Raw genomic sequence first — 23,591 nt, forward strand, 5'->3', positions numbered from 1 at the left:
ATAATATATTATTATGTTACAAATATACAATTTTTACAGTGTACTTTTGTTGTGAAATCTTCAAGTCTAATCCATGGTCCATAAAGTCCTGAATAATCAACAATCCAATTCGAAGCCCCTATAAGCAGTTAAAGTAAGGGGCTTTAAAGTTTGTTGTGTTTTACTGCAAACACAATGCAGAGATACAGTTATAGGTTCAGCCTGCAGGTTTGCTGTCAGCACCCAATGTCCTCCTGAAAAACTTTGATCCCCACAGCGGCATCATCAACTCTTTTGTATAAAGTAACTTGTTATTGACATACAGTATTTCTTTTTGCACTATCAACTATTCCACAAATTTAACCCTATATATACACATAACAGCACAAATTGAGCTGTACATCAGCATCAAACGCTGTCATGTATCTGCTTTTAGCCTAAATTAGCATAGCATTGTGACTTGCCATGAAATACATTACTACTGACATTGATGTGTTCCAGAGGATGAACTGTTCCTTGATTTTTCATCTAGCACCTTCATACAGTCAGAAATTCAGTCAACTCTCCCTTACCGCCAACATTACGGCAACAACCCACTCATGTAGATACATGCTGCACAACATCACTCAGAAGGAGGCGCAGGTTCTGGTCCAGGCCCTGTTCATCTCATGCCTAGACTATTGTAACTCAACACTCAACACAAAATCACGACTGTGTGCTGTCCGGGCTCCTAAATGGTGGAACGAGCTCAGGACAGCAGAAAGTCTACATATCTTCCGCCGCAAACTAAAAACACATCTCTTCCGACTATACCTTGAATAAAAAAAAAGTAGCGATTTAGTAGCACTTTGTAGTTTGGCTTTCTTGATTCTTGTTGTTCTGGGTTTGTACCCTCATGGTTGAATGCACTTAATGTAAGTTGCTTTGGATAAAAGCATCAGCTAAATGAAATGTAATGTAATGTAATTATCAGTACAGCCTCAGCTATGCTACCACAAGCGCATGTTAGCATGATGTTTGCATATAAAGTACAGCCACACAGAACAGCCGGACTGCAGTGTGGTTCTCACCTCTCATTACTTTATATAGCTCATGTATATTCAGCACTGCTCTAATAACCACAGTCACATTCATCGTAGCTTACCAGGCTAATGGAGCCGGTTGTCATCTCTGATCGATTCATTTCAGCTGAATTCAAAATAATTTGTCCGGGGTGGCAACTGTAGGGCAAAGCAGTTAGAGACTCCAGGCTTACAAACAAATGAAAAATGCAAAATGCGATGGAAGGTGACACGAAATAGGGTTTTTCACAGCAGACATTTTGAAATGTGACAGTAAGAAAAGCACAGGCGTGAGTAATGAGTTTAATGAGAGGAAACCGTGTCTGTCCTGCTGTGGAAATTATTTAAAAAGCTAACCAGCCATTTAACCTCAGCTTTTCGTTCTTCTCTTTCGATCAATTTGTTTTATTGATCTTACTTTATAACGAATGTAGCTGGTAGTGAAATGTCCCTCCAGGGCTACTGTAGGGATGGGTAGGCCTTAGCAACTCCTAATTCCTGGTTTCTAATTTGTTTGGTTCCCTATATAAGCCATGAGTTTTTGCATGCAGTCCCTTTTCGTCTGCCCCCTGGTGCAACAGGTTGAGACAGCTGCGTGCAATGCTATAATCAGGAGGTTTATTTATTTTATGCATTTGTTTGGCAGTGTTAATTTATTTAATCTCTGCCTTTGTAGACGCTGAAGGCCACTGCTGTTTTGTTTAGTTTAAGTTTTGCTTTATTTCCTTTTGGTTGATCTACCATTGCTTTGCGATTGCTTTAGTTCCTCGTATTATTTAGGTCCTAAGTTAATGAGCTGGTCTTTGTTGTTGTTAATTTGTTAACTCTGCTATCCCTGTAGTATCCATTGCTGTCCCCAAAGAAGCGAATAGATCTTTGTATCAGCCTTGCAGTGCTAGTATTGTGTACTGAACATGTGTTTCCTGTCTTTGTTTGTTTCAGTGCTATAGGAATGGTGGCAAACGTGGCCATCCAGACGGTGGAGGGTTTGGTGACGGAGTTTCTCACCTGTGCTTAGCACCCACCATAATCGCATGTTTGGTAGTTCTTTGCACGTCCTTCACCATTATAACTTTGTCCTCTTACTGTCAGTGGCCACAGCCAAATCACCCTTTAGCACTCCCCTTTCATATTGTTGATGTGCCCTGTTAAGTATTCTATCTATTGTCTATCTATCATCTATCTCTTTAAGTTTCTTGTATGGATTAAATGTTATGTTTTAAATTCTGTATGTATGTAAATTGCTAGTTGCTGAATAAACGGTTGTAATCTTGGGGGAATTCCTAGTCTCAGTCCATCTTTTACTCTCAAGTGTCATTATAGATCATCTGTGGGCCTTTAGTTGGTTTGAGTCAGTATTAAAGGATCAGTACACTACAAAACTATGATGAAATCTGGGCCTTGCCTGGGCGCTTGGTCACACATACATGACATACATAATATATGGCAGAAAGAAAGAAAGAAACAAAGAAAAATGAGAACATTCTTGAAAAAGTAACCCCAGTGCTCACAGCCACAAAAAAACAAACAAACAAAAACCAAACAAACAAATAAATAATTAAATAAGAAAAAAAAACAAAAACATCCCACTTAAACCCACCCCCCACCCTCAGTCCAGGCCACAGCTCCTCATACTAAAGGACCTTTAAGCTTCACTGATATCAGACTCCACATCTCTATTATTGACTCGCTCTATGTACCCGGGCTGTCGATGGCTCCGAGTACACAATATCTAAATACGTTAGACTTCACACTCGATGGGAGAGGGGAGGCTTCCATCGCACTGCGATCGACGTCAACAGGTCTTGCCCGTTAACCTCAGCTTTTCTAAAGTCTTACAGCTTCTGGAGTAAAACTAAACTTGTAGGCTACTGTTCGTTCTATGAACAATTTACAACACAGAAGCCTATTTCCTCATGTACACATCGGTGAGCTGAGTGAACACACTTTGTTTTCAGGGCAGCAGCTCACATCATCTTGTCTTCACTTTACACTCGTGTACATGTGTGTAAGCTATTCAATATGAGCACAATGAGAATATACTGTGTGCAGAGGAGGAGGAAGTACTCAAACCTTGTGAATTAATAGACAAAAACGTACTCGAGTAAAAGTGCTACATTAACTTTCATACTTGAGTAAAAGTAAGTATATTTGTATACTTGCTGAGTTTAGCCTATACCCCAATGCAACACTATACTACACCATTAACTGTGTCTCCTGTATATTTTGTATAAAACAAGAATTGTACAGGCTCTTGTGGAAGGAGGCGGGGTCTAATGTTACCTACCAGCTCTAATAGGATCAGATGACTAATTCTTGCGTTATTTATGTATTAAACCACATGCATTGTTAAAATGAGTAGAAAGGACAGATATTTGCTGATAAATGTAGTAGAGTAAAATTGTAAAGTACTTGAAAATAAATCTACTCAAGTAAAGTACAGATTCATGAAAATGTACTTAAGCACAATAATGAAGTAAATGTACACATCCCACCACTGACTATATGTTACCATCTTTCACATAGTGTTGCTCTCAGACTCCCTCTTGTTTGTTCAGTATTAAGCTGCACAAAGGGTGAGTGCGTCATCACTGTAATAATCATCATTATCATCACACCCCGGATAAGGTGGTATCACATATTACATGCAATACATATCTATAACAGACTGGTGTTCTTTAGTGAGCTGCTGACAGTGACTGTCAGGCTTGAAATAAATGTGGAGAGAACCAATGGGAGCTTTCTGTGCTTCTTTATGGGAGAGAATAAGCTGTATTAGGCTGAGTTGTTGTTGACCTGATGTTGTTTTAGCTTATTTTTGGTCAGCCTCTTGAAAGTGGCACTTCTATCAATTAAACCATGGATTTGTGCCCAAATACGCAGCCAAGCTGTTTGTTGTGGAGTGTTTATACTGAATGTGCTGCTTCCACAGAGCAATTCTCCTCACATTTAGTCAGCTTACACTCACTCTGACCAGGGGTTCTCAATAGGGATGCACCGATATGGAAATTCTTGGCCGATACCGATATTTAAAACAACAATCTAGCCGATAGCCGATACCGATATTTGTTTATTACTTGCATGTGGCCTTCTTGGTGTGTAACGCCGGGTTTACACCGGGCGCTGAAGCGCCGCCCCGCGCCGCGCAGCGTTATTCTCAAGCGCGCAGCCACCTGGCTGTTCACACCGGACCCGCATTTCTCCGGTCAGTCCGTGATTCTCCGCTTGTTGTTGTATGTAACCCGTTCAATGTCGGGTGTCGGGGGTAAATGACGTATTCTCCAAGCAAGCCTTTAGCCCCCCCCTCTCTCTCTTTTTAACTATATGACTGCTTGTGTGGCTGTAGTGGATGGGCAGAGGGGGACATTTAATTATGTGATTGGGAAAATTGGGAAAATTAAAACTCCAGGACAACAGAAGGGGAATACAAAGTATGGGATGCATATTTGATCATTTATATCATATCAAATATGTCATTTATATCGTTTAAAATCATTTTTCAGTCTGTTTCCTGGCGCGATACGCTCGCTCGCACGCCGAAACCATCGGTGAAGGGCGCTGGCGCGGCGCGGCGCATCGCAGCCCATGTGAACCGCACAAAGGTTTAACAGGGGGTGGGGGATGGGAGGCGCCTGGCTTTCCTTGGCGCGGCGCTTCAGCGCCCGGTGTAAACCCGGCGTCAGTGTACCATAATCTGGATGCCAGATTGGCAGGCTGCAGAAAACATACCAATGAATATCGGCCAATGTTATCGGTGAAAGTCAAGTTTATTACCGATACGCCGATAGCAGTAAACGAGGCGAATATCGGCCGCTACCGATATACGGCCGATACATCGGTGCACCACTAGTTCTCAACCTTATTTACTTCAAGGCCCACCCACATGTAGTGGTCCAGGGCTCATTAACACATATATACCTAATTATTTTTGGCTAATCAATTCTATTCTTTGTGCTATCGTAACCGTATTAAATATCTACAACAAAGTCACTCCCTGTTTTACAGACAAAAGTAATCTAATACAATGAATACATAAAAACAAACAGGTTCTTTAAAAATGATATGGGTGTGACGGATGCCAAGAAAAAACTATTTCTCTGGCCAGAGGGATTTATTATACAAAAGCATATATAAACCTGCACATGCAACATCCTATATTTATATGAACTGGAAGTTTATGATGACGTAAGACCCAAGAGGTTAACAGTTCATGGAACAGTGTTCAAACTGCCGACTCTCTGTGTCGTTCCAGAGTGGGACTGTTCAGCTTCTTCGCGGCTGCCTCCCCAATCAACATATCCACATAGGCAGGTAGCACCAATTCCTTCGCTAACATGAAGGCTTTCTTAGTCCACATGTCACGCGACCAAGTAGCTGGCTTCCAATGTACATTTTCAGTTTGAAGTCAATGAGACGATAGACCTTTTCTGTGTTTGTAGTCCAATTTCTTTTTCTTTTGAAGTTGTCTACTGGCTTCCCAGCAAGAGTTGGGTGTCTGGTCTCAAGATGCTGCTTTAGTTTGGAAGGCTTCAGCACCTCATTTGAAAGCATCAAGCCAGACTCTTCACACTGTTCTCTACATCGTCACCTCTGTTGACAAAAGCGTATTTAATGAAATCTGCGTTTTACCTATGTATAAATTTGACGTTTTCTGTGGATTAGTAGCGTTACCTTCGTTGTTTTTTTCGCTTTAGAAACTTTTCCATCACTCAACGAACTACAGTTTAGCAGTTAGCATTAGCTCACCTGTCAACTGGGCGTCTCAAAATGATGACGTATTTGGTCCTCGCGGCCCACTAGTATCAAATGGAAAACATTTCACGGCCCACTAGAGGGCGCTCACGGCCCACAAATTGGCCGGGGCCCAATGGTTGGGAAAGTATGCTCTAGGTAACAACATCAATACATTTCTTGTTTGTCAACTGCTGCGCATATAGCACTTTACTGTACATCTGTGCAACTCCTGCTATGTGAGGACAAAAACTTGGAAAGGGTTATAGGTAAGGTTGGGATCAGGAAAGAAAAGAGTGCAGGTGCAGGTTAAAATAAGAGGAAATACATATCGACAAGGAAACACACTTGACTTCCCCCATAATACACTAACCTTGGTGTTTAGCATGAGCTGACGTAATTACAAAAGCACAGGTTTCCATCACATTACATACCTCCCTATTTATCCCATCATGTTGCCATAACATCTGTTCTCTGAATGTCTGAGTATTAATTAAAATTACAGGGCTGAGTAAAAACAATCATAATCACAATCAAAGCCATATTTTCAGCTCATTTAATGGACTGAACACTTGAATCTCTGACATGTAGCTGCACAAAGTGAACCTCTTATATTATCTATGTGTTGTTCATTCGTTCAGCCTAGATTAAAAAAGACAGAGAAAAGGAGGCTTATCAAGCTCTGTGTTTGTGTTTGTTTGTGTGTGTGCGTCTGAGCTTGATGCCGGAGATGTTGATAGATCTGTGTCACCTTGGCTCTCATGATGACTGACACTAAATTATTGGGTCACAGCCGCACCAGCCGACTGTTTCAGGGGACCCACAATACACTGCTGTCCTGCCGTGCCTCAGAGGACAATCTGCTCTCTAGGTTACACACACTAATACAATGTCATTTAGCTGCTGTGGTGACTGCGATTGTGTTATCAATCAATTAGGAGTCATTTAAACATACTGCAACAAAATGAAGGGGGGCAAAGTTCAAGGCCATACTAACACTGTGTTATTCTCGTGACAGCAGGATGATGATGAGCTCACTAAAGAGGCCAGCACGCTTCATCACAACTGCCTGGCTGATGGTTGAATAGCTTGGGACCCCACTCCCCTAAAACACTCTGCTGTTAGGATTGGGGTGGCGGGTTTATGTCCAATTATTTATGTACCTTTATAACCCACTCAACCCAGCAATTAGCCAGGATCGCAGAGGTGAGATGTGATTCACCATATTTTGATGTCACTTTTTGTGCTCACAGTACAACACCAGGAAGGGCAACGCATGAAGAACTATAAATAAAGTTTGGTGTATTTGTTACAGCAGCAGCTCTTCTTTATCAGGAAGCCGGGTATCATGGGTAATATCGACCGTTCAGTTGTGTTTCGGTTAAGTGAGTGGGATTACACAGTCAGAGCATCGCCCAACACATCGAGAGGCTTTGTTTGAAAACCAGTCGAAGCTGATGCACACTAGAGGATAGTATACATAATAATAGGAATAGGACACATTTTAGACCCCTTCCTACAATTGCAGGGACGTTCCCGACTGGGGGTCAGTCGGTGCCGATTATTTGCCCAAATGATCCTGAAGTGTGAGGGGTTTACAAAATAATCTTAATGCTACTGATTGAGTCGGAGCCTCCCCCGATCTCGACATCAAACATGTTTGATATTTACGATAATTGGCTCTGACAGAAACCAGCAGCAGCCAATGAGAACGGGCTGACAGGGGAAGCGCCACCAGCCGGATGTTGCCTACTTGTATAGCTGCTACTAAAAACAACAATACATTTCCAACTCACCTTCAGCTCGTGCTGCAAAATGTAAAAGCCTTCTCAGCCATGATTTCATCCAACGTTTTTTTTTCTTTTGTTTGTCGCAAGAGTTGAAAATCCTCTAGTGTGCACCAGGCTATAAACACTGAGACACAGAGCCACGGAGCCCAACAGAATGAATGGCAACATGTACCTGCAGAGGGCACTATTGCTCAGTAAAAGTTACATAATGTCGAGGGTGTAATATTTGCCATCTAGTTTAGCTTGTTAACATTCAGGAGAAAATACAGTAAAATACAATAAAGTTAGTGAGGATGTTTTTCAAGTATTAAAATAATTTTTTTATTTGGACTTGATGATGGGGTTGGATGAAGAGTTAAGGTGTCAAGTCATTACAATCCTGAGTGGGGACTGATCCAGAAGTTGCTGAGACTCACAGTCAAGGAGGATTCATCCTCTGGGTACCTTGAATAGTAAATTCATAGTATTTCATGGTTATTACAGACGAGGCTAAAATGTAACCTAGAAGACACAAAGGATTTTTCAGAAAGGTCAGCGATCACAATCTACCAATTAGTTTTCTTTTGACTGATGTTTACATGATGCATGGATGACGGCCACTTGTGGATGGGCCATATAAATTCCCCTGTGGTTGGCCACCTGCAGACTCAACACATTATTATGGTGTTTAATCTACAGTCTGGCAGTCACTTACATCTCAAACACAAATAACACCAAGGGAGGATGACCTGCTGTATTATAGCAGGAGGTGTGATAGAGATACAGCCCTTTCCCCCCCTGTGGCAGCTGTGCTTTCTTCCATGGGAGGAATCTGTATAGTGTTCAACAATCAGCATACTTTATGAGTGTGCCATCCCTGGTTATGCTTCCTAACATTTATCTCTAAGGAGCCACTAAAGTCCTGAAAGGGGATATTTTTTTATCCTCTGTACACGAGATAATTTTTTATCTTGTGCACACAAGTTAATTGTCCTTAGTGGCAGAAAAAATAGAGAAAACCAGAGTGGAAAGATAGGAATAGATGAGATGTGCTTTCACACATTTGCAGTTAATATAAATATCACCATTATTACTCAGTGTTACCTCTTATTTAGCTGACAGAACGTGCTTCAGTCTCAAGGAGTAATCATCAGTCTATTCTCTCTCCATCCTCCTACCTCTGTACACGTTTATCCAATTTAGTTTTATCTCAGTCTTTAATCAGTGTTGTGAATCTATTTCTAATTTTCTTTCCCACAGTCACGTTATGAAATACCATACAGCCACTAAGGCCTTGTGATCTTTGTGCTGCTTCCTGTCGGTCACTAATGTCCCTGCTTGTTCCTCTCCAATCAGACAAACAGCAGGGCATCTGGACAGCTCCTACGTTGGTTTGTCTCCCCATTCTGGTCACTCACCTCCTGAGTGCTCTGGTCAGAAAATCTCAGATCAGCGTGAGGCCAAGGTGAAGGACGACCTGTTTTCTGCAGGTACTGTGTGATGGTCATGAGCAGCACAGAGACATTGCTGTTATTGTTAATTATTTCCATGAGGATTCATTGGTCTGTGCACACTATTGTCATCTTTTTATAAATGTATCCAAGTCAAATTTCTAAATTGATATTTGATTTTTAAACAGCAACGGTAAATTGTTAGGAGATAACTTGTTTGTTCATGATCATCACTATTTATTATGTGAAAATGAAACGTCTCAGAAACCTGAGTGCATATCAATTCCATTTCTTGATCTATGCTGCGTCCTAGTGGACCGATAAAGCATAAACTCTTAAAATGTCAGGATGAGCATCTTCACTGGAAAAATGTGACGTCAAGGTTAATATCATGACAGTATGCTTTTTTGTGGCATTTACTTGAAATAGTACTAGACAAAATAAACATGTAAACAAGTATAAATTCTTACACATTTTCTCATTCTCACATGTTCTCAAACCTTCTCCAAGTTCTCAGTGGGGGTTATTTACTCAGACCATTGACTGCATATACATTTAGTCAAAGTGAGGGCTCCCAAAAAGTGAAGCCAAAGCATCTCCATTGCCACCTAGTGGCTGGCTGCAGTATAGGTCATACATACTGCCTCTTCCTCGATTATGGAGGTGAGATGGACAAAACTAAAAAGTAACTCATGATGGGTCAAGCACTTATCAACGGGTCCTGGTTTCCCTTCCATTCCCTCCAAATGTGCAAAATAGCTTTATCTGGAGTAGCGTTTAGTTTAAAAAGGCATAGAGGAAATGATGTCTGATCTACTGACCGTCCACATGGCTTTCATAGTGCTGCCATACAAGCCAGTAGCCAGTCAGATTTACCTTTAGCCTCAGTGTACCCTCAAGTTTGGCTTGTATCATTGATTGCAAAGCCAAAACACTTGATGACGCTAAGGTGCTAAGGGAAGTTATGTCCCTGGTGGCCACTAACACCTGCTTATATCTACTGGTAGTTGGTAGCCTAAATTGTGCAGAAGACCTTCAAACTTACATGGAATATTTACCATCTTGTCCTATATTGTAAATGAAAAAAAGCTTCACTTCTGGATAGTGGGTGGACGTGAAGACGTGTGTTCATATACATCATATGACTCAGACTTAAAAACCTAATAACATAGTATAATCAGTATTCTCCATGACTACTACCTGACCTTCATTTGCAAAATTGATAGAATTCCCCTTTAAGAGATCCTTATTGTTAGACAGAAAAAGGCCTTAGTCTAAAATAACATGAAAACACAAGAAGATACAAACGTCAACAAAAGAAATACAAATAACACTTAAAACTAGGGATGCACCGATATGGAAATTCTTGGCCGATACCGATATTTAAAACAACAATCTAGCCGATAGCCGATACCGATACCGATATTTGTTTATTACTTGCATGTGGCCTTCTTGGTGTGTAACGCCGGGTTTACACCGGGCGCTGAAGCGCCGCCCCGCGCCGCGCAGCGTTATTCTCAAGCGCGCAGCCGCCTGGCTGTTCACACCGGACCCGCATTTCTCCGGTCAGCCCGTGATTCTCCGCTTGTTGTTGTATGTAACCCGTTCAATGTCGGGTGTCGGGGGTAAATGACGTATTCTCCAAGCAAGCCTTTAGCCCCCCCCTCTCTCTCTTTTTATCTATATGACTGCTTGTGTGGCTGTAGTGGATGGGCAGAGGGGGACATTTAATTATGTGATTGGGAAAATTGGGAAAATTAAAACTCCAGGACAACAGAAGGGGAATACAAAGTATGGGATGCATATTTGATCATTTATATCATATCAAATATGTCATTTATATCGTTTAAAATCATTTTTCAGTCTGTTTCCTGGCGCGATACGCTCGCTCGCACGCCGAAACCATCGGTGAAGGGCGCTGGCGCGGCGCGGCGCATCGCAGCCCATGTGAACCGCACAAAGGTTTAACAGGGGGGGGGGGATGGGAGGCGCCTGGCTTTCCTTGGCGCTGCGCTGCGCGGCGCGGCGCTTCAGCGCCCGGTGTAAACCCGGCGTCAGTGTACCATAATCTGGATGCCAGATTGGCAGGCTGCAGAAAACATACCAATGAATATCGGCCAATGTTATCGGTGAAAGTCAAGTTTATTACCGATACGCCGATAGCAGTAAACGAGGTGAATATCGGCCGCTACCGATATACGGCCGATACATCGGTGCACCACTACTTAAAACCTATTTAAAACCCCTTACTTATTATTCAAAGAAAAATATTCTTTTGGATTTGTCTTAGTGAAGAAGAGATTTATTCAACAAGACAGGCAAGATCTCCTTTCACCAGCGTGCAAGTTGATTAGAATACATCTATGAGGCAAAGCTTGTTTATCTTCTCCACTGGCTCCCTCCCACCTCTCTGACAGTCAGTCAGAGTTGCAGGCAGCACACACACACTTTAGGGGCGAGATGCAGATTGATACGGGGTTCAGACAACATAAGTGGGTGTAACTGGAAGGATCTGATACAAATGCCAAACACGCCCCTCAGGGTTGTGGCAGTCACGCTCCATTTACGCTGCAGTCTCTGCCAAGGAACAAGAGCTTTTTCGCTTTATGTGGAGTAATTACACGTCCATATTTGTTAATCACATAACTGTAGAATAAAAGGGGTTGTTCTGGTTGCAAGCTGCACTTATTTAGCAATCACAAATGCAGCTTCTACAGCTGATAGTAAAGTGACACATTTGTATCGTTTCCATAATGACTTTATTCTGGTATTTTCAAAAATACTTCTTTTAAAGGAAAAGGGTAAACAGCACACACACACACACACACACACACACACACACACACACACACACACACACACACACACACACACACACACACACACACACACACACACACACACACACAGTAACAAGGTTAGGCAGGTTCATCACAGTGATGATATTCAGAAAGGCACGCTTTAAAAATAGAGAACCTTTCATCATTTCTACATAAGGTTGACAGTATTATTTTCAGTTGCCCACATTCAACAAAACAGCATTTCTGTCCCGCCACTTCAGATGAGCAGTAGTCATTGTCATGCAGAGCCCTATTGTGCAGAAAGGGGCCTCTCAGAAACTCTATTTTGCAGCCTCTAACATTCAGAGAAACCATCACACTGGTTAATGCAGTGCCTATTGTCATGCAGCAGACTGTGCATGCACGGAGGTAAGAGCACACAGAGTTAGTCCTCTAAGAGAATCTCAACACAGTACAACACACACCTAACGCTGACATGTCTGTATTTTCATATTTAGTATATATTGTTTAACTCGAAATTTGATATTCTCTGCTGTGGTTCTGAAATTATCTAATGCCAAAGACCTGCTGATACTGTGACTGAGGTTTACAAGGTTAAAGGTTCAGTGTGTAGAATTTAGTGACATCTAGTGGTGAAGTTGCATGTTGCAGCTGAATACCCCTCACCTCACCCTCCCGTTGCAAACATGAAGGAAAACCTGTGGGAGCCTTCAGTTGTCATAAACACACACAAAAAAATTGTGTGTTAACATACAGTATTTGAATATAATAGGGCCCATACGAGGGTAAAGAAAACAACAAGTAGTACAAATTAGATGAAACACAGTGAAAATATCACTAGAATTACTTTATATTCAATTTCTGCCAATAGACCCTTTCACCTAACTCTTACACACTGAATCTTAAAGCTGCACTTTGATCAGGATCCATATGTTTATTTTTAAGGAATCATAATAAATGTAACAATATGACAAAATTCACCACTTTCTGTTTCATATAAGTTTCACAAGTTTAAGGCCCCTGGAGCCAATTTAAGAACCACATCTCTCATGAAACAGTATGACCTGATACTGATTGAATAGCATATTGCATATTGAATTGCTATGTTATTGCTGGTGAATGGTTACATCTGAGTCTGGTTCATGTAGCACAGTTCATAGTACACCTGATAGCCAGAGCACAACATTTTAAACAGATTTCTAAGCAACACCAAACATTTTAAGAAACAGCTCCACATTCTGTGAAAGATGCTGCTTCACTTTCTAACAAAAAATTAGAAGAGAAGATTGATACCAGTCATATAAATGTACTGTTACAGCTTAAGTCAATTCAGCCTCAAATCCCTTTTTACATTTGGACAAAATGTAATATTCTTATTCTTAATTTTGATATATCTTTTAAGAAAATATTTAGCATTGGAGAAAGAGTAAGCCAACAGTAGTTAGCTTACTGGCTCTCTGAAAAAGCTAGCCACCTATTTGTATTAAAACCTCAATTTGAAAACACATCCCAGTTGGGAGACTGAACTCTGTGCAACCATTTTCAGACATGAACTCCGGGACACGTCTCGAAAATTGGGTCAGGACGTTTGAAAAAGTTTACTTTTCAAACATGAGGAACGCAGAAGGAGTTTGTTTGGGTCAGATGTTTTGAGAACAACAGGAAAATGTCCGGAACATTCAGGCAGTACATTCGTCTGTATAGAGCTTGATGGAGGCAGGACATTACGCATAAATTCTGCTGGAGATTTCTTTATAGCACATCATCAGCACATTGGCCCAATCGTCAAAGGCCCTCGAATATCGTTCCAAATTACCATCTTCATGAGCCTCTTCTACGTGTAAGGATCCTCTTTTAAATCATGAAATATTTCAGTTACGCATTAGAAACTTGCTTGAAACTGAAAAAGGGAAAGTTTCCCTTGATTGTGAATTTCCTGTTGTATTCTGACATGGACTCACTCTGACATTTACCAAACAGTTTACTGGGGGATTGGCAGGAAAATCTCAGGAAAACGTGCAGAGCAGGAGTTCAGTGTCTGAAAGCAGCTTCAGTAAAGTTCATACATAACTGGTGGATGTGCAGTATATTAGCCATTGGGGCAAAGTGCTAAAACCCTTGGAGCAAGAGTTGCCATAAAGGGTAAGAGGTGGCATTTAATCAATATAAATCTTAATTTGATATGCAAGGCGGACGGAATGCGGAACTCTGACAAAACAAATATGTGTAGAGATAAAAGAAATAAGACTCTGGTGACACTATAACTGACAAAAAAATTGTTGAAGCATGACCTCTAGATGTAATATATAATATATAATAATACCTGTCACAATCTACGGACACGCTCATCTACTACAGTTGAAACCTCTGCTTAGAGCTTCAGTTGCTTTTGAAGCAGAACATGTGTAGCTTAGGAGGAGTGGGTAGGAGAGAGGTTCTCTTCTGAATATGTGGGATGGCTACTCAGTCGTCCTTACTGGACCATTTGATGACTACACTAAATAGGGGCGGGACAAGGGGGTCTAACATTGTAAATCTAACTAACAGAACAGGGGTCATCCTTGCAGGGCTTGACATCCCCCTGCAGTAACTGGATCATAACCGCCTTGGTCAGATAGCTGGAGGTGCTTCTCTTTCCCACAGGAGGTGTGTTGTAGAAGGCCTCCATACCATCCTGGGACAAAGGCAAGAGAGGCAAAGATGGAGAGGGATCACATTCCTGCAAGAATTGTAAAAAGTGCTCATTATGAAAAAAAGGCTCAAAATCAAATGCTGTTTTGGAATTTGATGCTGTAAGAAACTAAAATAACTGCCTCTGGGTTGTGCACTTGCATCAACCAGTCAAGTTGCAGCTTAAATCTCCGTCTGCCCACACTCATTCACTGTATATCCTGAGGACGTCAGGGATCTATAAAAACTGATTGTCTCGACTATGTTTAACTCTACAGTTCTTGTTTCGCTATGACTACTGTATAATTGTGTGAGTTTACAGAGTGAAACAAAAAACTGTCAAATTCCTTAGGTTTTCACATACAGTACTTTGTCAAATATGGATGTTGCTGCAAAGAAGCCATGAATTATAAAACAGGCTTCCCACACGCCTGCAGCCTGGCAGCACAGAGGAGCTTTACAAACACAGAATGTGCGTCCCCACTACTTCAGTATCTGACCATATGTAATGAAATGTGGTCATAATTTCCTCTTCTCTTCCTGAGTTATGATTTTGACTAATGAGCAAAAAAATGTGATCATGATGTCACACTGAAGTTTACCTTTTGCCCAATCAGATATTTGTGTGAATGTTTTGCAATTAGCGTTTGAGTTATTGAGTTATGGCCAAAACATGTTTTGTAAGGCTCCAGTGACAAAAATTAATCAGTTCATCTTTGAGTTCAAATGAACGACTGTGCAGAAATCCGACTTAATTCCCTCAAGTTGTTCCTGAGCTTTTTAATTAATTAATTCACTGCTGGACAAACATAATACCTTCAGCCATGTCTGTCGCCGGTGGAGCGACATGAAAACATCAGAGAAGGATTAAATCTCACAAATCTAATAAGGCTCTAGTGACTTAGAAAATGTCTGTCCTGGCCATTTAAACACCATTTAATTAAACTAAATCCTCAGTTGAATTATCAGTGTGAGGCTGGAACAGAAGCTCAGTTCAGTTTGGAAGCATATTGAGTTTAAAAAGGTGATGAGATCATTTCGTGGTTAAAGGAGAAAACATTAAAATCAGCCAGGAGGAAGACCTCTACCTGTTTCTCTTTGCCCTCTAAGCTGCTGTGATCCTTCTGGAAATCACTGAAGGCTTCCTTCACCAGAATGTCCAGATCCACCTGGTCGCTAAACTCCAGCTCCGGGTTTCTTTCCAGCAAGATGGACACCACCATCAGCAACTACTCAACCAGCGGAGACAGGACAAAGCAGTGAGGAATTAAAAAAACAGCAATTGAGTCGAGTGCATACTTTTTCTTAAGGTCTACACCAGGCTTTGTGATCACAAGGAATCTTTAAATTAACTTTAAATAAAAGACAGCCAGTGAAAATTTGCTCGTAAGGAAGTCAGTTAATGACGCTGCTTGATGCTGCGGTGCCTCGACAGAATGAAGTGAGCAAAGTCAGTGTTTTGTTGATTGAAAATCCATACACATCTAATTCAATTTAAGTTTATTTAGAATCTATTCTCTGCACTTGTGATGGTCTGTTTACCTCCACTATGATTTGTCTGTACTCAGGCAGGACAATCTTCTTCAGCTTGTCCTCCACCAGCAGGGAGAAGTTCATCTCGTACATGGTCATGTCAGACAGTGTGGGCTGCTGCAGAGAGCGGAAAAACAGAAAGTGGTCATGTCAGTGTGTTTGAAAAAAATATGTGTGACCGTGCCCTTGGTATTGCATTCTAAATAAAGTGTTCAGTGAGGGTAGTCTCAGTTGGATTTTTGGGAAATAAAACCAAATATAAGTATTGTCCTTAAAGGATTCTACACACAGCCTTTCTTACCCAAATGGATTTTAGAACACAGGTATCAGTTTACCTCTACACACTCTTAGAATGACAAATACCACCAATTAAACCTACAGAGCAAAACATTAGACTTATTATGGCAGACAAACTCAGATATTAACTAAGAACATTGACAAAGGATTCATAAACGTGGAGTAATTTCAAACTGAGCCAACAAAATGGAATTCAGCCATAATCAATTTTGGTCTTGACACCTGAGATGTTCCTACTGTAATATGTGAATAAAAAAGATAGAACATCATCAATGATGTCACTAAGTCCAATTATAAATAATTATGATGATTAAAAAAGTATTTAACATAAAACATTTTCCCATCTCATTAACACCAACAAATTATTTTTCATTTTAATGGAGACATTTATAAATACTTTTAGAGATTTTGTATTCGTCAGAAAAATCCATTAATATCAGCACAGGCTAAATGTGTTGTACATGTGGTCCATATGAAAAAAACTGTTTTGAGGAAGAAACTGTCACTAGAACTTAAACCAGCAACACAAAAGACATAAAGACATACAGATCTGAGTCTATAAGGTACTGATGTTTATACAGGTTTCTATAACTGCTAGCTGTTTGTACAGCAGCACACACTGATCAGTGTCACAGGCAGGTACCTGCGGGAGGTGAGTCCCAGCCACCCGAATACCGTTGGGGGTCCTCTCCAGGATCTGCCACACACGGTCATAAAAGCCCAAAGGGGTCCTGTTCAGAGAGCCATCGATCTGACGCCTGTTCAGCCATGACCTGCGGGCGACACGGGGCGAAACTGTTGAACAGGTTCTTAGAGACAGGGGAAATATAATGTTGATAGCCAGTGTGCTGAAGGAAATTGTGTATTGAGTCGATGTGTATAGATCAGATGAGATAAGATAAGAGTTTAATAATTCCCATGGGGAAATTGGGTTGTGGCATTAGCAGATGATAAGATACGGATGTAGACAAGACAGCACAGGAGATACAATAATTGAAACCAAAAAGATTACACAAGTAAAGCATTAAGATAAAGATGTGGAGTCTTCAGAGGTAGGTTTGTGAGATGAGAAGGATGAGAGAGCATAGATAATAAATATTTTCTGTAGCGTGAAGGTGTGTTTGAAGAGCACCTGCCGGTGTTCTGCGGCTGCAGCACGTCCAGCAGGAGCTGCTTGATGTCGCTGGGGGAGAGTTGGTAGATGTCCTGGGGGGGCATGTCTCCTGCACGGATCTTCAGCTCATGTTTCATGGCCTGGACGATCCAGCTGGAGATACAGGATGATGATTACATGCTTCATATCCACACACTCGCTCTAACCTTTATTTCCCTGTGGCATCACGGTGGCTTCCTTTAAGCAGTAGGGGGAGTTTTTTACAGTACAACTTTCATCATATCACACACTGCAATTTGGGGTTCAGTGTCTTGCCCAAGGACACTTCAAAATGTACACTGAAAGAGCCAGGGATCGACCCACCGCCCATCTGTTTAGTGGACGACTCACTTTCCTGAGCTACAGTCGCCACTTAAGCAATGATTAATGTGTTCAGAATGCCTTAATGGGCCCCTTGATGTTGGGGTCAGCTGTGGCTGTAGAGGGGTCGTCCACTAACAAGAGGATGGCGGTTTGATCCCGGTCTCCTCCATTCCGTGTGCAGAAGTGTCCTTGGGCAAGACACTGAACCTCGAATTGCCCCTGACGACTGTGCCCGCAGTGTGAGTGATGTGTGATAGAGAAAGTGCTGCTCATAGATGCACTGTGTGAACGTTTGTGTGACTGGGTGAATGGAAAATCTGTGATATAAAAGTATCAGTATCGAGGTTATGTACCCTATAAAAAAACGTAAAAAAATCCTAAAATGAGAGTTAGGGTATGTACCTCAAATATAGTCTATAACTATAGATTATATTTGATAAAAGCTGTAAACAGCAGAGTATAGCCTGTATTGGAATTTTTTTTTTCTTGTTTAAAAATGAATCATTCATAGTTTAAAATGCTACACTGCTCTTAACCTCACAACACTTTGTATTTTTATTCTTCTTGCCTGACTGGAACTCTGAAGAATCTCAGTGTGCAGCTGCACTGTGCTTCATTTAGTGAGAACCAACACAAAATGCAAGGTCTCATTGGTATGGACACAATATATTTGACAGCTAGACGTATTGACTGCTTCATGTTTTGTTGAGTGGTTTGAGCTCCAGGGAAGGAGAATAGCCGCAAAGAGCACATCCTCTATGAGTCCACCTCGCATCAGTGAAGGTGCTCGAGTTGTGAGGCAGAACCTGACTTTCTCCTTACCCGACTCTGATCTTGAGCATGCCGCTGAACAGCTCTGGGTTGTTAGAGATAATCCATCCGATATGGATGACCAGCTCCTGCTGAAGAACAGCCTCCCGCTCGCCACCGTGAGGGGAGCACTTGCTGTAGATGATGCCCTGGATCACCCCCGGCGACAGCGGGTTGGAGATCACCTCTTCCTCATGGCCGAATAGCCCGAGAGTCACCTGGTAATCACAGATATTCGCGCACACATGCACACACACATACGCACACGGGGGAAAAGAGCATACACAGAACCACAAACAGTTAGGAAGCTGTGAGCAGCAGTGTAAAATGTGTACATGCGTAGACTTGCATGTGCACACAGTTCTACCTCTGAGGTGCAATTCTCACAAGTATCTTTGTTCCATCACGCTAAAATTGGCCTCCTCTCCCGCAGTCACATTAAAGTGAGCAGGAGAAAAAAAATTACCGATCCCAAGATTACTCTTTTGTATTTTGCTCTTTCTGAAAGGCATTTCATGAAAATTGCACCTTAGCAATATCACTGATGAGAGGACACACTTTTATCCTCGTCTTCAGCTGATGAAATCCAGCACTTTGAAGACTTAGGTGTTGTCATTCATCTTTACATCTTACTGATTCTGGCAGAGGAAAAAAGCAGGAAGCCTGTATCTAAAAAATAAAGTTTGGAAATGGCTAGCTTTGAATTGGAGGGGGATACAGAGCTGGATTTCAAAATTGAAGGGAGATTTAATCAAAACTGAAGTCAGGATTGACTTCAGTGGGGCGGTGCCTCTTATTTCTTCCCACCGAGCTGTTATTGTAAGCAGAGGAACACAGCCATCTCAAATTTTAAATCAGCATTTCCAATCATGTTGAAAGGAGCGTTCCCTCCGGTAGGCAATCTATATGCAGATTCACACCTTGAGCTACTCCAGGATAATGAAATGCCTAAAACTGCTCAGAAGGGTAAAAATGGGCCGAGATAAGCGACACTCTTGAGAGGAGTCTAATCTCTGAATAACACTCGACGGGAAACGATGCGCCCAAACTCATCCAGTGTTAACTTGGATAAGGGAGTGGCATCCGACAAAGTCCTGCGTCACAATATATCAATCGTCCTGTGGAGTGTGTCTAGACACATGGACACGGTGCATATTATGATTCTACGGTGGTCATGCTGGCAGCCTCGCTACGACTGTAGAGCTTACACACACACACACACACACACACACACTGGATGTGAGCCGTGATGAGGAACATGAACATGCAGCTAGCTGAGTGATTCCCATAGGATCACAGCATGAGGAGCTGATAATCACATCTTTCCGAATTCCCGTTTTCTAATCAGTGAACATTAAAATCGTTGTCCTAACATGCCGTTTCCCCCAAATTGTCTCAAATAAATCATACTACTAAGGCCTTGCTGTCTGCGTGTCCACTTACCTGCTTGCCATGCACTAAAACACTAGTTATACTGGGAGCAAGGCTGTCCACTAGCTTAGTTAAGAGACTGGCAGCAAGGCGGACAACAGACCTAGTGGGTGAAAAGACACAAGAACATTTTTCACGTCATGACAGATGAACAACTAACAGCTACGACTTAAACATTTGTTGTTAATTCATTAATTGAATTGAATTATCTGAAGCCCAAAGTTCTGGCTTCTCACAAAATATTTTAATGTTCACTAAATTTTGGTATTCATTATTCTAAAGCATCTGTGCAGCATTCACAATTCCTCCTCTTGCCTGCAGGAATCCTATGAGGAAAAAGCAGTACACACATATCTATAGGTTATCTTCACATAGGAGCCCACAGCCAGGGTTGCTAAAGACACACACACATATTGAGTTGAAGCCATCCTCACAGAAGCAGTGGACAAAAGACATGATTTCACTAATGGGGAAATTAATATAATCATCAGAAAAGCAACCTCCTCTTATTATATGCTGAGGACAACTCAGATTTGTGTGTGTGTGTGTGTGTGTGTGTGTGTGTGTGTGTGTGTGTGTGTGTGTGTGTGTGTGTGTGTGTGTGTGTGTGTGTGTGTGTGTGTGCAGTTATTCAGTGCTTAAACCTGCAGAAATGCGACAGCACATCTTGAGCACAATGAATACAAAGGCAACAAAGCTGTGATGTTTAGAAGTCATGATGTGGTGTCAATCCACCGGTGCTTTGTGCAGGAACCTATTTCAAGCTTCACTTCCCGGCCATGTTAGGTAAATGAGAAAGTAAATTGAACTGAGTATCGATGCCATTTCCCAGCAAGTTGAAAATCAGCCTTCAGGCTTTTTTTCTCCCTCTACGGGATAATCAAATTTCTATTATTTTTTATTTAATTAATTAGTAAAACTTCATACAATAAAGGCTTTTATGTCAATTAACCTGACAAATTCCAATCAGAGCATGGACACAGAAAACACTGACGACTGACGAGTGGGACAAAAGCTCACATGACATGTTGGAACAACCATTAAAGTATTAAGATAATTCCTTGGGAGTCAGCCCAGCAATATACCACAAATACAATTTTGGCAGCTTTGTGGTAAAAAATCAAAAAGGAAGATTTTTTTTCCTCAACGGTGGGCACTGGACATCTTATTAAAAAATGTATTGCTACACCACAAAAAATTTGCTAACTTCTTTAATAAGCATCTACATTGCACTTTGTTGTTACAAACCCTGCTCTAAAGAGGGGCTTTTGATTTTTAATGTTCAAGAAGTCCATCCTGTTCTCTTCCTCAGTTGGAAAAGGAGGGTAAAGCGAGCAGTATTCAGCTAGTTGCAATAAGCAACCTCACCACTAAATGCCACTAAATTCTACAAAGTCCTTTGTGCCCACTGTTTTTGAATATACTTCCATACAGTTGCACTACTTCTTATACTTTATGTTTACTTCCTGTTATGATGAATTTGTGTATCTTGGATTATACAGCCAGCCTTAGAGCATGAGTGTCCAGCCTCTGGGATGGTTAATGGAGACAGAAAGCAAAACAACGAAAAGTTCCTGTACACATCTGAGTCCAGGAGCCTTCTAGCTTGGCCTTGCTGGCTTGTTCAAACTCATAACTGTGTGAGAGGAAGCCAGTCTACCATGTTCAACTCAGTGGTTCAACCAGAAGTGCCTTTTGCTGCTTAATATTTTAGCTGGATGCTAAGATACTAGTCGACTACTGCATTACACCACTTTTACCAGGGGGTCTACTGGCAAGTTAAATATCACCATTACAGTTAATTCAACTTGAGAGACTAGCATTGGTTGTATTTAAAAATTTGCCTGGATATGTTTAGTACAGTCAGCCTTAACCATAGACTGTATACAAATAAATAATAGTAATAATAAGTAATATATTTAAGGATAGACCAGACATCTCCACTTGCTCATTGTACAAAAATAAAGCCAAAGTATCCTGGGGTTTGCACAGTAGTGATCATGCTATCAAGGTTCCACCAATACAATCACGAGTCAGTCTCAGCTGCCAATCGTGACATTTCACCCTGTTTTTATAGCATCAAATACGTAATTTAAACCAAACTTAAACCAAACATAAACACTTGAGCAAACATCAGTGTGATAAGAACTACCTCGAATGACAAAAAACATCCTTTTATATTTTTATATTTATTTGATGCGTGTTTTCGTTTGTTCACTGCCCCGTCCACTAAACTGGAGGAGGCAGGGATCACGACCTATACAGCAGCCAGCCACCAGGGGTGGTTGAGATGATTTGGCTTCACTTTTGGGGAGCTGGCATGAGGCATTTGACTTTAATTTAATTATGAGCTAACAGGAGGAGAGGTTTGGACTTTTTGAAATATTTGAGACACAAATCCAGACTTTGCAAATGTCCAATCAAATTAGTCTCCAACAGTTTTTCTGTCGACAACCTGGTTATGAGGAATCTCAAAGTAGGATTGGCCGAACCTCACACAGCTCTCAAGGTATGCCTAGCTGTAGCTAGCCAGCTAACTGGGAGCAAACATGCAGAGTCTTCCGTCATTCTTCGCCTGAACATTACCTGTTTCCCATTCACCAGAATAGTGGTGATGTGAGGAGCTATAGAGCTGGCAAACTTCTTCATAATGACAGCAGCGTGGCGCACTGCCAGCCTACAGTTCAGCCACATTAAATCAAAGTTATTTTAACGTGTGGGAAAGAAAGATTTTTTTTAAACGGATGACAAGTGTGGAAAGAACAGGAAATGGACACAGAACATTTGGTTAAGGGGACCCAAAAAAAAAATATGAAGCACAATTCTAACATCTCATTAAATTTTCTGATATAAACTACAAATTCTATGTCTATAGAGCAATGACTTATAATAACGTACATCTATGGAATTTATGTTGACAGATCTGGATGCTTAATTTTACTTTTTAAATCCGGTCCGATCAGAAAAGATTATGGACACAATCTGATCTGGAATCATTTTGATGTCACATAGATCATTGAAGCATTGTAAGAGTTGTATGTGTGTGTGTATGTGTGAGAATATCAGACCAAAGCTTTCTGCTGCCAGCTCTTCTGTAGATTCTCTCCAGTTCATCCATCAGGTTCTCTGCAAGCACACAGGTTTTTGTGTTGAGACACTAAATAACATTATTAAGACAAATACAAATCCCACCTTCTCTGTAATACTCAGCTACTATACTGAGAGAGTTAATGTTAATGTTAAGGGTAATATTGGCAAAAACTGCTAACTGATGACACTTCAGACTTGATCAAATTTCTTTTGCATTTAATGAGAGAACTTGACCTCTTGTTATTGAAATGCATACTCACCATCTTTAGTAAGAAAGTCTGGTCCTTCTCTCCTCAGAAGGATCCCTGCGAGCTGAGCCTGGCTGGCCAAGCAGTTGGAGTCCTGTGACAAACAGAATTACAATGAAAAGCTTGGCTTAGTCATGGATACGACACACAAATAAAAAAAATAAAGACATAAACAAACTCAAATAGAGTACAAACTAAAAAGCCAAGCTGAAATTCTTAGATACAATGTTTTGTTTGCAATGT

The 23,591-nt window shown here is 41.2% G+C and overlaps 1 protein-coding gene across 5 annotated transcripts in view; it reads right to left on the bottom strand.

Moving 5' to 3' along the window:
- Positions 1 to 14,057: 14,057 nt before the first annotated feature.
- Positions 14,058 to 23,591, bottom strand: part of phkb (phosphorylase kinase, beta) — a 102,007-nt gene continuing 92,473 nt past the window's right edge. For 2 of the 5 annotated variants that reach the window (XM_034570793.1, XM_034570775.1), the window contains 9 exons: positions 23,361 to 23,442; positions 23,079 to 23,136; positions 20,023 to 20,113; positions 18,592 to 18,797; positions 17,425 to 17,559; positions 16,936 to 17,065; positions 16,005 to 16,112; positions 15,551 to 15,691; positions 14,058 to 14,511 (listed from right to left, as the gene is read on the bottom strand). In XM_034570793.1, coding sequence (XP_034426684.1) covers positions 14,329 to 14,511; positions 15,551 to 15,691; positions 16,005 to 16,112; positions 16,936 to 17,065; positions 17,425 to 17,559; positions 18,592 to 18,797; positions 20,023 to 20,113; positions 23,079 to 23,136; positions 23,361 to 23,442 — 1,134 coding nt within the window. In that variant the 3' untranslated portion in view covers positions 14,058 to 14,328. Of the gene's footprint in view, positions 14,512 to 15,550; positions 15,692 to 16,004; positions 16,113 to 16,935; positions 17,066 to 17,424; positions 17,560 to 18,591; positions 18,798 to 20,022; positions 20,114 to 22,596; positions 22,688 to 23,078; positions 23,137 to 23,360; positions 23,443 to 23,591 lie in introns of all 5 variants that reach the window. The other 3 variants (XM_034570802.1, XM_034570812.1, XM_034570784.1) reach the window with 3 other exon arrangements.

This window comes from Hippoglossus hippoglossus, chromosome 3 (genome assembly GCF_009819705.1).
Source record: "Hippoglossus hippoglossus isolate fHipHip1 chromosome 3, fHipHip1.pri, whole genome shotgun sequence".
In the NCBI taxonomy this organism is placed as follows: Eukaryota; Metazoa; Chordata; class Actinopteri; order Pleuronectiformes; family Pleuronectidae; genus Hippoglossus; species Hippoglossus hippoglossus.